We start from the raw sequence: 14,418 nt of genomic DNA, 5'->3' as shown, positions 1-14,418 counted from the left end.
AATAGGGAAACCATGTAAGCAGAACAGAGGCAATGAACCGTGAGAACCTCCTAGGAGAAGCTCCGCTCAGCTACGTACAGGGCAGTGTCTGTGCCATTTTGCAGACCTGATGATCCCAAAAAGCACTCCCCCTCTGAAATCAGAAAATCATAAAAAGTGAGAAATCCACTATGTCCCTTCTAATTCCTTTACCCTCCTCCCCCATGTAGCCTTTGACCTCATTAAAGTGCTTCTAGAAGAAATAGCTCGACCCCCTTCCAGCCCCTACCCCCATCCCTCTGATTTCCTTCCAGGCTTCCTTTCTTGCTAGGAGCCCATCTCTGCCACAGTCTTTTAACTCTCAGTCTTCTTCCTCACCTCAGCAGGCCTGGTCCACCTCCTTTGTGCCAAAGCGGGGGTCCAGAAGGCACAGGAAGCTCCATCACCTCTCTGGGTGGCTTGCCCACTTTCTAAACTCCTCCCACTGCCTCCCAGCCCCTGTAATGCTAAATGCTTTGTCCCTCACCTAAGTTGATGACCCTTTGCCCCCCAGTAGGTGAGTTTGAATATAAGATGAGCTGTAAACACCGCAGTGTTGGTGAGTTTTAACACCTTGAAAAAGGGTCTGTTAATTCAAGGGGAGAGTTTGCTATTGCAGAGAACACATAGTCATTAAGAAAACTTTATTTCCTCCTGATTTTTGACAAGCCAAGATACTTGCTATAAAATAGAAGATGGTGATAGATATTTAATACTGAGATGTGAATTACTCACCCAAGTTCAGCTTGTAATTGACTCACTTAAAATCATTTAAGAGGAATAACTCCCCTCCAAAGGGTTAAACATCAATATTAGAGTTGACCCATTCAAACATAAATGACATCAGAACTCTTTCCTTGAGGTCAAGTATCCCCATCATTGTGCTGCCTGAAGTTTGATTTTATTCACCCACCCTCAGAATGTTCCTGGTAATCATGCCCTGTAGGTATCTTGTCTGTTCCTGCACAACACACCAGCTTGTTTAATTATTATTTAAATATAATGAGTGGTTTCAACGTAGAATGTAGTGTTTACCACTCTCCAGAGTAACTTTTCGGTGTTTTAGGTCTGTCAGAAGTAGGCCCTAGACATGACGGTGCAGTATTGAGTGGTGGCCGTGGGTGCTTTCTCCCACGTGGCTGCAGGGGCCTTTGTGCTGTCTCTCACAGTAGGGTTGACAAAGTGGCGTCTACAGAGGCATTCTCTCCAACTATTAGAACAACTTCCAGTATTCGTGTTAAATATTCAAAATTTCTCCCTATGGACCTTTGGTGTGGCATACTCGAGGCATAGGACTGAGAAGTCCAAGTTATGGGACTTTGAAGGAATATCCTAAGGTGCTGTCAAGTTGCTTCAATGGAACTACCTCATCTTCAAGGACTGTTCATGTATTATTAGTAGAACACTGCAGACATAGAAATCTGAAGCAACTGGCTTCCCCTTTAAGGATCCTTTAATTTGGGTAAAACATTTTATTGGGGGTAACCATTAATTTATACAGTGGCATTTCCCAGAAATGCTGTATACACCATTGGTCTCAGAATTGTGCCACAGAGTTTATCATGTCTTCTGTGAATCCTGAGCACGTGTTCATTATGTAAATGCCTAACCAAGGGGGCCAAGCAGGAAGTTATCACCAGTGAAATATTTTATTACATAAAATAGTGGTATCTCTACACAGTCTTGGTTTTGAGCTTTTTCCACAAAAGTTTAAAAATTAGAACTCGAATTACAGACTTTCAGAGTCCCTGTGGTCTTGCTGTCAATTAAAATATTTTTTTCTGCATGTAGAGTCAAAAGTCCTAATTTGGTCTTATCTAATAGTTTTGTCAATTAACTGCCCAACCGTCTTTATTGCCTTCTGATCCTCTTTCCGCCTCGCCAATAAGTGCCTGCCCTTTACTGTTTTGTCTGAGTTGACAGTAGTGATGTTCCTTTGAGACGACATGAGGGTATCAGCCTTTCTCCGTCCCTCCTGCCCACTGCTCTGATTACAGGGAGTCTCCTGCTCCCCACCCCTGTCTGCTCCGGAGTCTGTCTCCCTTTCACATCACTTCTTCCTTCCTTCCCTTTCCTTCTGTGCATCATTTAAATTGCCAGTTAAATTTAGTGGATACTTCAGCCTCTTCTATGTGAAGTCAAAAGAGCAAAGTTCTGTTAAGTGTTTTAATTCACTCGACTAGATTGCTAAGATTTTTCTCAGTCTTTTTAAAAAAAGTATCTAAAATAATTTAGGACCTAATATAGAAAAAAGGAATTTAGGAAAAGGAAGGTTCTAGTAAACGTATGTTTTCAAAAACTCAAAGAATAGGGAAAAAAATCTTTTTAGCAAGCAGATTGTTACAGAGTGTCTGAAGTAATTCAGAATTGTGTTTAAAATATATCTGATGACAAATTCTTTCCTTTTGATTCCATTCCTTTTGATTTGATTATCTGTGATTAATTCTCTCCAATACTTTTTTTAACCTGGCTGCAAGTTTAATATTTAAAGATTCTTATCTGTTATTGTCCATGTATAAGAGAATTTAGAAAATTAATGAAATGTTGTTTACACTAAGCATTTTGTCGATTTAGGGCTTTATTTTTAAATAATCAACATATGGCCAAAACTGAGCTTGGGTCCCTGCTGTGGAAATCCAAATGAATTTTCACTCATTCATGGTCAGTAAAGGATTTTGGTCATGGTCAAGCATATTAATCTGGAGGTAGAAATTAAAACTCAGTTCATTAAATTGCTAGTTTTCTTTCTTGAAAGGACAGATGCCCTTAGTCAGTGGCAGGCTGACTAACTCCAACCTGAGTGGAATCTTAACTTATCTCAACATAAAATAGATGATTTATTTTGCTGTAATGCTGATAGTAGTATCACATTTGTGAGAGATATTCCATACACAGCAACGGTGGCTTTAAAGAGAACTACAAAGCAAGTCTTTAACTCTCCTCTCTTGGGATAGTGCTTTCCTGGTGCTAAGAAGCTCAGAATTAAATTAAGTTCTCAGTTACAGTAACTCTTTCATCTCACATTCCTGGGACATTTGTCTGTTGTCTCCTTCTGAATAGCCTTAATCTCTCTTCATATCTGTTTTTATATCATAAACCATGTCAAGCCATTTTATACAAGTCATCAGGATGTTAAAGAGAGTAGCATTTCAAAGTCTCAAAAGCATAATGTATTATTTCATGTCCAAATCTTTGGGTTTTTTTGGTGTTTGCTTTGTTTTGAACAGGATCTCACTCTGTTGCCCACACTAGAGTGCAGTGGCAACATCATAGCTCACTGTAACCTTAAACTCCTGAGCTCAAGTGATCCTCCTGCCTCAGCCTCCTGAGTACCTGGGACTAGGCACACACCACCAAGCCCAGCTAATTTTTTTTTTTTTTCCTTTTTTTGCAGAACCAGGGTCTTCTCTTTTTTTTTTCTTTTATGATAAAGAAACAGGGTCTTGCTATGTTAGAGTAAGGATCCCAGATAAACATTTTCTATTTTCCATCACTTAGATATTATTGTGATTAGTTCTAAAATCATAGAATTTCAAGAGTTGAGTTCTTCTTTCCATGGTCTATCTTCAGACTTCTGAGGTCATCCTCAGAGTAGATCATAGACTATATCCTTTTTGATAATTACTGTAACTTTTTAATCAGCAATGGAAATCAAGCTGTAGTTGGCATTTAGTATATCTACTTCCTCGAAATCTGTATATTATGATTGCCATATATCTGATATATTTCATTTTATCTGGGTGGTCGTTTTCACACCTTTTATTTAACTGTCAGAATTCCCCTTTTCCCTAATAAAATCTTACTCAGACCTTAGAACACAGTTGGGATTAGAGGAAGCTGTGCCGATTGGTCTGGCAGGAACAGGGGGGTACTGCCAGAGCCTTGGCCCTTGATACTTGCCCACCCCTTCCTTGGCAGTCCCTGAGGTTGGAAACTGAATTGGGTAATATCACTTTTATTTAAGTCTAAATCATATGGTCACAAAGCTGGAAGGCTTCTTTAAAATGCTCTAATTCTTCTAGTCCATCTCTGTCTTTAAAGAGACAGGATTTCCCTCTGTCTCCCAGGCTGTAGTATAGTGGCCTGATCATAGCTCACTGCAGCCTTGAATTCCTGGGCTCAGGTGATCCTCATGCTTCTTCCGCCTTCCAAGTAGCTGGGACTGCAGGCACTCATCACCGCACCCAGCTATTGTTTTTATTTTTTGTAGAGATGGGGGTCTCACTTTGTTGCCCAGGCTGGTCTCAAATTCCCAGTCTCAAGCAATCCTCCCACTTTGGCCTCCCAAAGTGCTGGGATTACAGGCATAAGGCACCGTACCTGGCCCATTTAAACTCTTATAAATGAAGAAACTGTTGCCACTTTTTTGAGTAACTGGATATAATTTTTAACTTTAGGCTTTAACCTGCTTTTCATAATGCAAAGTCTTTTTTTTTTAAATGTATTTTTAAATTAACACCATAAAAGCAGCATCCACATCTATCCTAACTGGAAAAATCTCCAAAATATTAATATAGTACCAAATGCCAGTTAGGTGTACTATATGTATTTGTGAAATTCACAGACTATTTTCTTATATTAGTTGTTTATTTTTGAACCCAAGGGAGCCTCCAGTTTTATATGTATTCAGAACATTTACCTTAAAGCACTCAATTTTTAAAAGAAAATTTTTTAAGACTATAGTCTTCTAAATTGAAGCACACCTTTTTCCCATTATTTGCCTTACGAAATCAAGTAAAATATTTATTTCCAGAGATGACAGCATGGGCCAAAAGGTGCTAATATCAAATGTACATGAAACCATGTGAAAGCTAAATTCATATTCCTTTAGTTATGTATTTACAGACTTCAGCTTTCTTATGTTTGGTACCTAATAATACTGTTGAGTCTTAACAAGGACATTGATACTGTCCTTGTTAAGACCAGAAATATTGTAATCATCCTTTTTTCTTCCTTGAAAATAGGTGCAGTTTTGTACTAAAAAAAAAAAAAAAAAAAGGTTTTTGTACACATATGTGCTAGAACTTTAAAGCTGAATTTATCATACTTTTTCATTCTGCCACCACAGACATAACTATTACTTGCCTGATATATTCTCATACTCTTTTTTTGTGCCAGAGCTTTTTGTATGCCAGCTTTTTTGAAGGGATAGTGTTATCCATATTTCTTTGCAATAAGTATCACACATATATTTTTAGGTTTTAAGGACAGAAAAAGCCCTTTTGTTTGTGTATGTACAGTGGCAGTAGTTTATAGTAAAACTCATCTGTTTGTCAGGTATGTGCTTATTAGTAAAATAATCTTTTTCTAGTAAAGTTTTCTTCTTGTTTGTTTTTCCCTAGCTTTGACCCCACACACAGGACTCTATTAAAAGTTGGAAATAAATAATATGACTTTGTCTCTGTTTTAACTAAAGTTAAAATCTTTAGTATATTCTAGATTGCAAAATTTCTTTCTAATGGAAATAAAACTTAAATTAGTTTGTGGCACTTACTAGTGCTATTATGAGGATTACCATGAAATAAATTCTCTGCAGGAGAGCAGTGGACTCTACTGTAATACAAATCATCTTTCTCTTATGTTTTAAAGAAAGCCTAATAAAATTGTAATCAGCAAAAAGAAAGCCTAAATAAATCGTGATTATTTTCTTAATTTTTTCTGTTTCCTAAAGTGCTTTTTGTTTTGCTATTGGGATCTCCCAATTCTTAACCAATATTGGTTTAATACAATTTTTTAAAAAAATGAATGGACTGTTTTATGCCTTCCAAATTAGTAGCCACTGCTTCCTGTCTTTTTACATATGCATAACATTCTCTCATTCCTAATCTTACTTCCTTTCCAAGTATCCCATTTTCCTTTTGTACTCTTCTTGTACTCCCCATCTCCCTGCTACCACCACTCCAAAAAGTAGATTCTAGTATCAAATCTAAAGGTGAATAGACTTTGTGGAGAAAGGGGGAGAAGTTTTTCTTTTCCCTATTTCTACTTTCTGCCAGTTCCAGTGAGTAGTATTTAAAAATTATAATTTCTTCTTAATCTTACGTAATGTTTTCTCCCCCTTTTGGCCAAATAATATTTCATCTTTCACTGCTAGATATACTTTAGTAATCTTTTGCCTATTCGTCTGAAGGTATTTTAATGGTGGCTTTTTGTACATCTCATTACAGTAGATTCTTTCTTGGTTACCTGTGTGTGACCAGGTCTTGTCTCCGCCCACTTACACTCTCTTTGTTAAGAAGAAAGATTGAGCGTTATCAAAAGTTACAGATTGGCAACTCTGCGGAGGGAAATCTGTATTTCTGCCATAAAGCATCACGTGTGCGGTGTATCAACCGTCTGAGAGTCTGAATACCAGCCATCTGAGCTATTGGACTATCTGGGAATGATCTTGAAGTGCAGAAAATAAGACTTCACACCCAATTATTTCCATACAGTCAGGTGGAGGTTATCATACATTTGTGTTGGGGACCCCTCAGCATTTGGATCTGGCCATGTCCTGCAGGACCTGATGACAGCTTACCTTGCAGGGAAGGACAGTCGCTCCCAGATAGCCCTCACGAGTGGCCCTGGAGCAGGAAGTGGTGGAGCAGATCTTCCTTGTTTGGGAGGAGCCTGAGGTGGACCTCGCGTCCTGAGTCTGGAAGGTAAATTTGTTGTTACCTGTAAATCATGGTTCTGCTAGTTCATGCTATGCCAATCCAGACTTTCAGAGGTATCCCTCCTGCCAGCAAGAGAAGACAGATGACTTGGATGAAGATGGCTGTCAAGCCCTGGGTCATTTAGTCTTCCACACTTAAGAAAATTCATTTTAAACAAAAGGGCAGATATATCTATGAAATTACCTTATTATTTCAACACATTGAGCACATACTATGCTATGATTATGGTGCTCTTTCTTGTGATGTTTCTGTTTCTTCATTTTTTTTCTTAGAGTGAACCATATGGATTGGTTTAAGAGGGCCTAGCAGAACCACAACCTTACAGGCAAGAACAAATGTCACTTTCTGCTACTTTCTCCTATACCAATCCAGACTGTAGGAACCAAAACATAATGTCCCCCACCAAAGTAAACATTAACTTTGTTTTTTAATATTCACACTTTGTTTTCTTTAATATAATATGATTAAAAGTTACTTTCTCCAAACAAATGTTAAGGTTTAAAAAAACAAAGTCAGTATGACAGGTTGTCACACCTACCGCAAAAGGGAGTCCTGTACACCAAACTCATTTAGCAATGTGCCAACCTAACCCCCAGCTTGTCAGCATAACCATGCCTCTTTCTTATCAGTTAAAAATAAACCCAATTCACAGATTTGGCAACCAAAGAGGGATGGATACCATACCTTAATTTAATGCATGCATTTGACTGCATCTGTCAGCTCTAATTGGTTCATCCTCCCAGAAATGAATACATGATCTTCGTGTTAATATATGTTAGCTTAATCTATGTTACCCGTCTTCCTTCCAGCCTCTCCTTTTCTGATCGTATCTGCTGGCAATAGGGATGGCCCCACAGTCTAGAATGATATAGGGGGAGATAGCAGAACCTGAAGAGTCCAGTCTTTCAATTTAAACAAAAAGAAGGAAGTGATCATAATGAATTTTTTTTTTTTTTTTTTTGCACAAGTCAGGGATATTATTATGTGTACCCTTCCAGAATCACAAATAGTTGAGATAGGCCACATCTCTGAGTTACTGAGGTATACTCATTACTTACTACTTAAAGCAATAGCCATTAATTGATTCTGTCTTTGGTTTCTAGACTTATCCTAGTTCAGTATTTGACGTTTTCTTTCTCTCCTTCAGAAATTCCTCAAACTACTGAGAGGATAGAGTTTAAATATTGTCTTAGGCTAATCCACCAAAAAAAAAGGATGAGGAGCCTTGCATGGAAGACATTTGCCCGATGTTCAGATTGGCTAGTTCATGTAACTCATAGATGTCTTTGCTCATCCTTGAGCTTTGAAGCTATTTTGTTTTTTCCTGATTTGTTCACATTATCAGGTCTTTATAACCTCACGTAATCCTTTTCTCTATGATCAAGGTTCTAAATTATATCTAATGAGGAGCTGATCATCCAGGGCAACAGAGATTGTTTAGTATTACCAGCATTTATATTCCTGAATTCACTTATTTGATTTAATTCACCATTGCATAAATTCCAAATAATTATGAATTGCCTTGAGTTTCAAGGATTAAAATGTAATGGAAATTGTAATTTGGGAACATCTGTTAGATTTTGGAAAATACCTTCATGATACTCACTTAATTGGGTTTCTGAGTCCCCATCTTAACCATTGAGTGTGGAGGCTAGTGATTTCCAGTTCTAACATTGGAAGTTTTCTCTTTGGAGTAATTTCCGCATGAGAAATTTTGAAATAATAAATTATTTTATAATTAACCATGGTACTCATCTCCAAAAACTCTTCAACTTCACCTTCTTAACTTTATCTAATGCTTTTCCTCTGTATCCATCTTAATAGACTATATTTATATTCTGTGAATTTAACTTAAATTGAAAATATGGATAAGTTTCGTTTCTCTTATTCATGTTGTTGGAAACCACAGTGCTGTTTGGAATTATTTCTCTTTCTGTTCTTTGGCCAGATCTTTTAAAATTAAAGTATACTCATTTAGTATATATTAAAAATAATTAAGTTTCTTAAATTAGTTTTATCCTGTGAAATCTGCTATCATGTTTGTAATACAGCTTTTAGAAAAATTGCTGCTTAAATATTGTGTTAGGACAGTATTGAATTTTGAAGTCAACACGGATCTATTATAAATATGTGAATTCTGTCTTCTTGAGTTTGACCCTGACACTGGCTTTTTCAAATAGAATTCTGTGGAAGGGGCAATAAGTTACATTTTTAGAGAAAAATGAATGGATTACATTTTTAGCTTAACAGTCCCATTATTGATGATAATGCTTAATTTTGAATGATATGTTTTAGGCTTTATATTAAGACAATAATTTAATAATTTTTATGTGACAGGCACCTATGGGGACCTGCTGGGGTGATATCTCAGAAAATGTGAGAGTAGAAGTTCCCAATACAGACTGCAGCCTACCTACCAAAGTCTTCTGGATTGCTGGAATTGTAAAATTAGCAGGTGAAAAGCATGAATAAGAATTTACTAGAAAATGCCAATGATACTTGTAATCTTTTGTAAAAAAGTATGTTTATAAATTTTGCAAGTATTACCAAATAAATGTGATAAAGAACAGGGGTTGACAAATTTTTTTCTGTGAAAAGCCAGACAGTAAATACTTTGAACTTTTGCAAGGCAATATGCTCTCTCTGACAGCTACTCATCTCTATCACTGTAACATGAAAGCAGCCATAGTGATACGTAAATGGATAGATGTGACTGTGTTCCAGTAGAACGTTATTTATGGGAAATTTGAATTTCATATAATTGTTATGTATCATAAAATATACTTCCTTTGATTTTTCTATTCAACCCTCTGAAAATGAAACACAGCATTTTTAGATTGCAGATTGCCCAAAAAAAAAAAAAAAAATCAAGAGTAGACCAGATCTAGGGGCCATAATATAGTTTGCCAACTCCTGGTATAAGGAAATACTGTGAAAAGTAACAAAAGTTGAAATACTAAAGAAAAGTGATAAGATCCGTAATACCAAAAGTGAACAAACGGTGTTGATAATTTCATATACCTTGGGCTCTTCCTTTCTCTTCATTCCGATTGCCTCTACCCTACCCCAGCCCTTTTTGCTCATGAAATAAATGTGTTAGAGATCTACTGTATTACACAGAGTGGACATGTATGTACAGAAATGTAAGACTTGTTTTTTTCAGCAGGCTCACGTCAGCCAAATGTTGAGTACTACCAGGCATCATATGGCAAGGGGCTCAGTGAGTGGTGTAGTATATAGGGCACGGTAGTACTTTAGAGGAGGGGCAGACGGCCACTCTGATAAGAAAAGTTATCCTTAAGATTACTGTGTAAGAGGTATCTAACTCATCCTACTCTTTATAGTCTTATCTCCAGCTTTCTTCCCAGAACACTCTGCATACTGCTCTACTGTGTACTGCTGATAGACTTAATTACCTAAAAATCATCTTTATTGCCTTCTTTTTACTTAAAGGATCAAGGTGGTCAGCATTTACAGCTATCGATGAGTTTTACCATATGCCACTTGCCAAATTTTTTGTTGCTCCCCAACATAAATGATCTGTTCTAATGAGGCTAGTCTCCTTCTCTCTTTACTGCAGCATGTTCTTTGCCACCACTGTGCATTTGGTCACTCTTGTAAGAGTGACCCATTCCTGTGTTTGACCTGTGTAACTCAATCCAATCCCCCATCTTTTCATTGAAACATTTCTCCAATATAAAAGCATTATCTAAATTCTCTACACTATAATTTAAAACAACATATTGTTTCTGTCCTAGGTGTATAAGTCAGTTACATTTAAATAGCTCTAAAGATCGATGCATTTAATATGCAAGAATTATTTCTACCTCCCATCTCTGATTTTACATTTCTGTTTTATCTAATTGCATCATTTATCTTCTTTTAAGCCACTTTAGTGCCTTTGTACAAGTGAGCCTGGTGTTAATCATAATCTAGAGTTCAGCAATAATTAGCAGACTCATAAATTGTTCTGTGAATTACTGAATTTTAAAACTAAAGGTTTAATGCTATAAATTTTCATCATAGATATTAACACATGAAAACACTGACTGAACTTGGCTCCTAGCCCAAAATACAAGTTTATTGGCCTTTTTTTATTCCGTTAAAGACCTGAAATTTTAATTTGTTATCAATATATGAAGTTTATTAAATTATAAACAGGATATATTATATATTTTTTATTCTTTCCAGGAAACAAGACGTCCAGTTTGCCTAAGACATACAGTTTTAAGTAATTTCACATACTTTTGTGTTAATTGAACTTTTTACATTGCATGTTCAAATTTTATTTCCAAATAAATAGGACAGAAAAATTTAGATTCTTGAATAAGCCATATTCAAATTGTCCAAGAGTAATAAACCACCTAAACAGCTGGATAAAGCAATTTTTTAAAAATATACTTGAACTGGGTTTGTGTGACTTTACAGGGTTTTATTAGCTTATCACAACCTTCTCTTTTATATTCAGAGCAGTGCGTTTTAATAGAACCGTCTCACCCTTGTTTTTACCAAGACTTTTTTCCAGAAAAAAGAATTTCTTGAGAAATTATGGGTAAAATTGAAATATATTCAAGGGAAGAAGCCATGCTCTAAACTAATTACATTGAACAAATAGTTCTCAAGTTTGGTCCGTAGACCAGCAGCAGCAGTACCCAGGGACTTGTTAAAAATGTAAATTCTCAGACCCACCCAAGATCCACTAAATCAGAATCTCTGGAGTGGAGGTGCCCAGCCGTCAGTCTTAACAAACCCTGGAGGTGAACCTGTTGCAGATACACACTAAAGTTTGACGACTGTTGTCAGATGCTGTGTTGTTTGATTTACTTTTGTTGTCTTAATATGTAGTGCATGATTTGTTGGTTTCAGGTTACAATGCCCTTTTAAGATATGAAGGATTTGAAAATGACTCTGGGCTGGACTTCTGGTGCAATATATGTGGTTCTGATATCCATCCAGTTGGTTGGTGTGCAGCCAGTGGAAAACCTCTTGTTCCTCCTAGAAGTAAGTAACTTATTTACCCATACTGTAATTTTATATATGTTTACTTTAATGCTGTTTTATTCATGGTAACATTAAAATAATACAGAAATTAAAATAGTATTTTTTTGGTGTCAGGTAACTTTTTCACCAGCAAGTTACATACTTATTTTCTCTATTTTGGTCACTTTTCTGAACCTAAATTAATAATCTGATTTTCAGAGAAATTTGTTACTATTTTTTAAAAAATAACTTATGAAACAATTATTTTTGTTAAAATGTAACTGGTTGTTTCTTTTTTTTTAGCTATTCAGCATAAGTATACAAACTGGAAAGCTTTTCTAGTGAAACGACTTACTGGTGCCAAAACACTTCCTCCTGATTTCTCACAAAAGGTAAAAACAGGATCTTAGGAAGACTGAAGAACTCTAAGAAAAGGAGTAACTTAGAAGTTTTTTAAGGAATTATTTTAATTTCATGAACTAGATGATCTATGTTATTATAAATTTCAAGGGCATTCAGTATTTTTAAGAGTACAACATTAAAATTACTTGTAGATCTTTGTCATGATTTTCAAACAGGTTCTGTCTGCTTTTGCTTTAAGGTTTCAGAGAGTATGCAGTATCCTTTCAAACCTTGCATGAGGGTAGAAGTGGTTGACAAGAGGCATTTGTGTCGAACACGAGTGGCAGTCGTGGAAAGTGTAATTGGAGGAAGATTAAGACTAGTGTATGAAGAGAGTGAAGATAGAACAGATGACTTCTGGTGCCATATGCACAGCCCATTAATCCATCACATTGGTTGGTCTCGAAGTATAGGCCATCGATTCAAAAGATCTGGTAAGCAACCTATGGCAAGAACTCCTCTTAAGTGTCATTGAGGCTGTGAATTGTGCTACTTGGTTATTTTTCTCTACGGAATTACATAGATGAAAAATAGCATTCTAGTTGTTTGGGCTGCTTATTCTACTTTAATAAAAGTTCACACCATATTAGTGTCCTAATTAATTCCTTTATATTCCTTCCACTTTTTCTCAATTAAAAAATAATGCACTTTTGGTCACAACTACCAATTGTTTTGTTACTCTTTTTTTATTCAGCCCATTTGAAAGATCTAAAGATAGCCTTTCCCTTTCCATTCAATTTTAACCAAAATAGCGAGATTAAATGTGGTTAGAATTGATACTAAACACATTAAAACATGCTTCTAACGTTGTGAATCCCTAACTAGGGAATACGAGCATACTATCTGGCTGAATGTATTTGATAGCATATGCACATGTACTCCGAAAAGAGAAAAGACTAGTAAAGAATATTATTCACCATAAATGTAGAAGGCATGACTTTTTGCCATGTTTTATAGTATTACATACCTTGTGAGTTTGAAGCCTTCAAAGAAACGTGGTTTTTGGTCTTCTCACAAATGCTGACAGATTAGTATGTAACTTTTCCTTGTAGATATTACAAAGAAACAGGATGGACATTTTGATACACCACCACATTTATTTGCTAAGGTAAGAAGTTTTTATAAGAACCCTCATTTGTAAATTAGATTTGAAAGAGGGTTGTGGGTTTTTTCCTAAAATTATGGACATCACAATTACATATGTTCACTTTAAAGAATTAAGACCATGTAATCCATAGGTGTCACAACTCTTTATTATAATTATTCTTAAATTCTGTTTGTCTGATTTCTCTCTAAACCTTAATGGAAAGTTTGAGATATAATATTAGGTAGGTAGGAGAAGGCACCTGAAATCTTTTCACATTGGTAATATTTTAATTATTAAAATGACAACATTTATACAGTAGATGTGCTTTCATATAATTCTTTAGGTAAAAGAAGTAGACCAGAGTGGGGAATGGTTCAAGGAAGGAATGAAATTGGAAGCTATAGACCCATTAAATCTTTCTACAATATGTGTCGCAACCATTAGAAAGGTAAGAGAATAGACTTTAAAAAATGGACATGCAGCTATAAGGAACTGTGTTTAAGCTAATAGGAAAAGGAGGGCCTTGGCATATTCATTTTGATATAAAATGTGGGTGTATCTGGATCTTCCCTGGGTTACTAGGAATTTCAGGTATGTTTGAATTCTCTTATCAGATCTTTTTTTATATAGCCTATTATCAAGATTATTATTTTGAATCTGCTACCTTTATTTGTGGAACCATATCCTAAGTTAGAGGAAAAATATTTAAGGCTGGCTGGGCGTAGTGGCTCACGCCTGTAATCCTAGCACTCTGGGAGGCCGAGGCGGGTGGATCGCTCAAGGTCAGGAGTTCGAGCCCAGCCTGAGCAAGATGAGACCTCATCTCTACTAAAAATAGAAAGAAATTATCTGGACAACTAAAAATATACAGGAAAAAAAATTAGCCGGGCACTGTGGCGCATGCCTGTAGTCCCAGCTACTCAGGAGGCTGAAGCAGAAGGATTGCTTGAGCCCAGGAGTTTAGGGTTGCTGTGAGCTAGGCTGACGCCATGACACTGCAGCCTGAGCAACAGAAAACTCTGTCTCAAAAAAAAAAAAAAATACAAGTGACCAGATCCCTTCCCCTCCATTATGATTTAATCAGTCTGGGTTGAGGCCCTAGCATTGGCTTCTTTTTTTCTTTTCTTCCCTTCCCTTACCTTCCCTCCCCTCCCCTCCCCTCCGCTCCGCTCTGTTTCATCCAGGCTGGTGTCAAACTCTTGGGCTCAAGTGCAGCTCTCCCACCTCAGCCTCCCAAGTAGCTAGAACTATAGGCATGAGCCACCACACTGG

General features: G+C 36.5%; 1 protein-coding gene across 1 annotated transcript in view; it reads left to right on the top strand.

Moving 5' to 3' along the window:
- MBTD1 (mbt domain containing 1) overlaps positions 1-14,418 on the top strand; it is a 56,127-nt gene that overhangs the window by 25,193 nt on the left and 16,516 nt on the right. Inside the window, exons 6-11 of the mRNA XM_012661544.1 lie at positions 9,015-9,132; positions 11,544-11,678; positions 11,961-12,049; positions 12,259-12,493; positions 13,112-13,167; positions 13,490-13,594. Coding sequence (XP_012516998.1) covers positions 9,015-9,132; positions 11,544-11,678; positions 11,961-12,049; positions 12,259-12,493; positions 13,112-13,167; positions 13,490-13,594 — 738 coding nt within the window. The remainder of the gene's footprint in view (positions 1-9,014; positions 9,133-11,543; positions 11,679-11,960; positions 12,050-12,258; positions 12,494-13,111; positions 13,168-13,489; positions 13,595-14,418) is intronic.

This window comes from Propithecus coquereli, unplaced genomic scaffold (genome assembly GCF_000956105.1).
Source record: "Propithecus coquereli isolate 6110/MARCELLA unplaced genomic scaffold, Pcoq_1.0 Scaffold119, whole genome shotgun sequence".
NCBI classification, from domain to species: Eukaryota; Metazoa; Chordata; class Mammalia; order Primates; family Indriidae; genus Propithecus; species Propithecus coquereli.
Note: the sequence above shows the minus strand (reverse complement) of the source record. Positions and strands in the feature narration are given on the sequence as shown.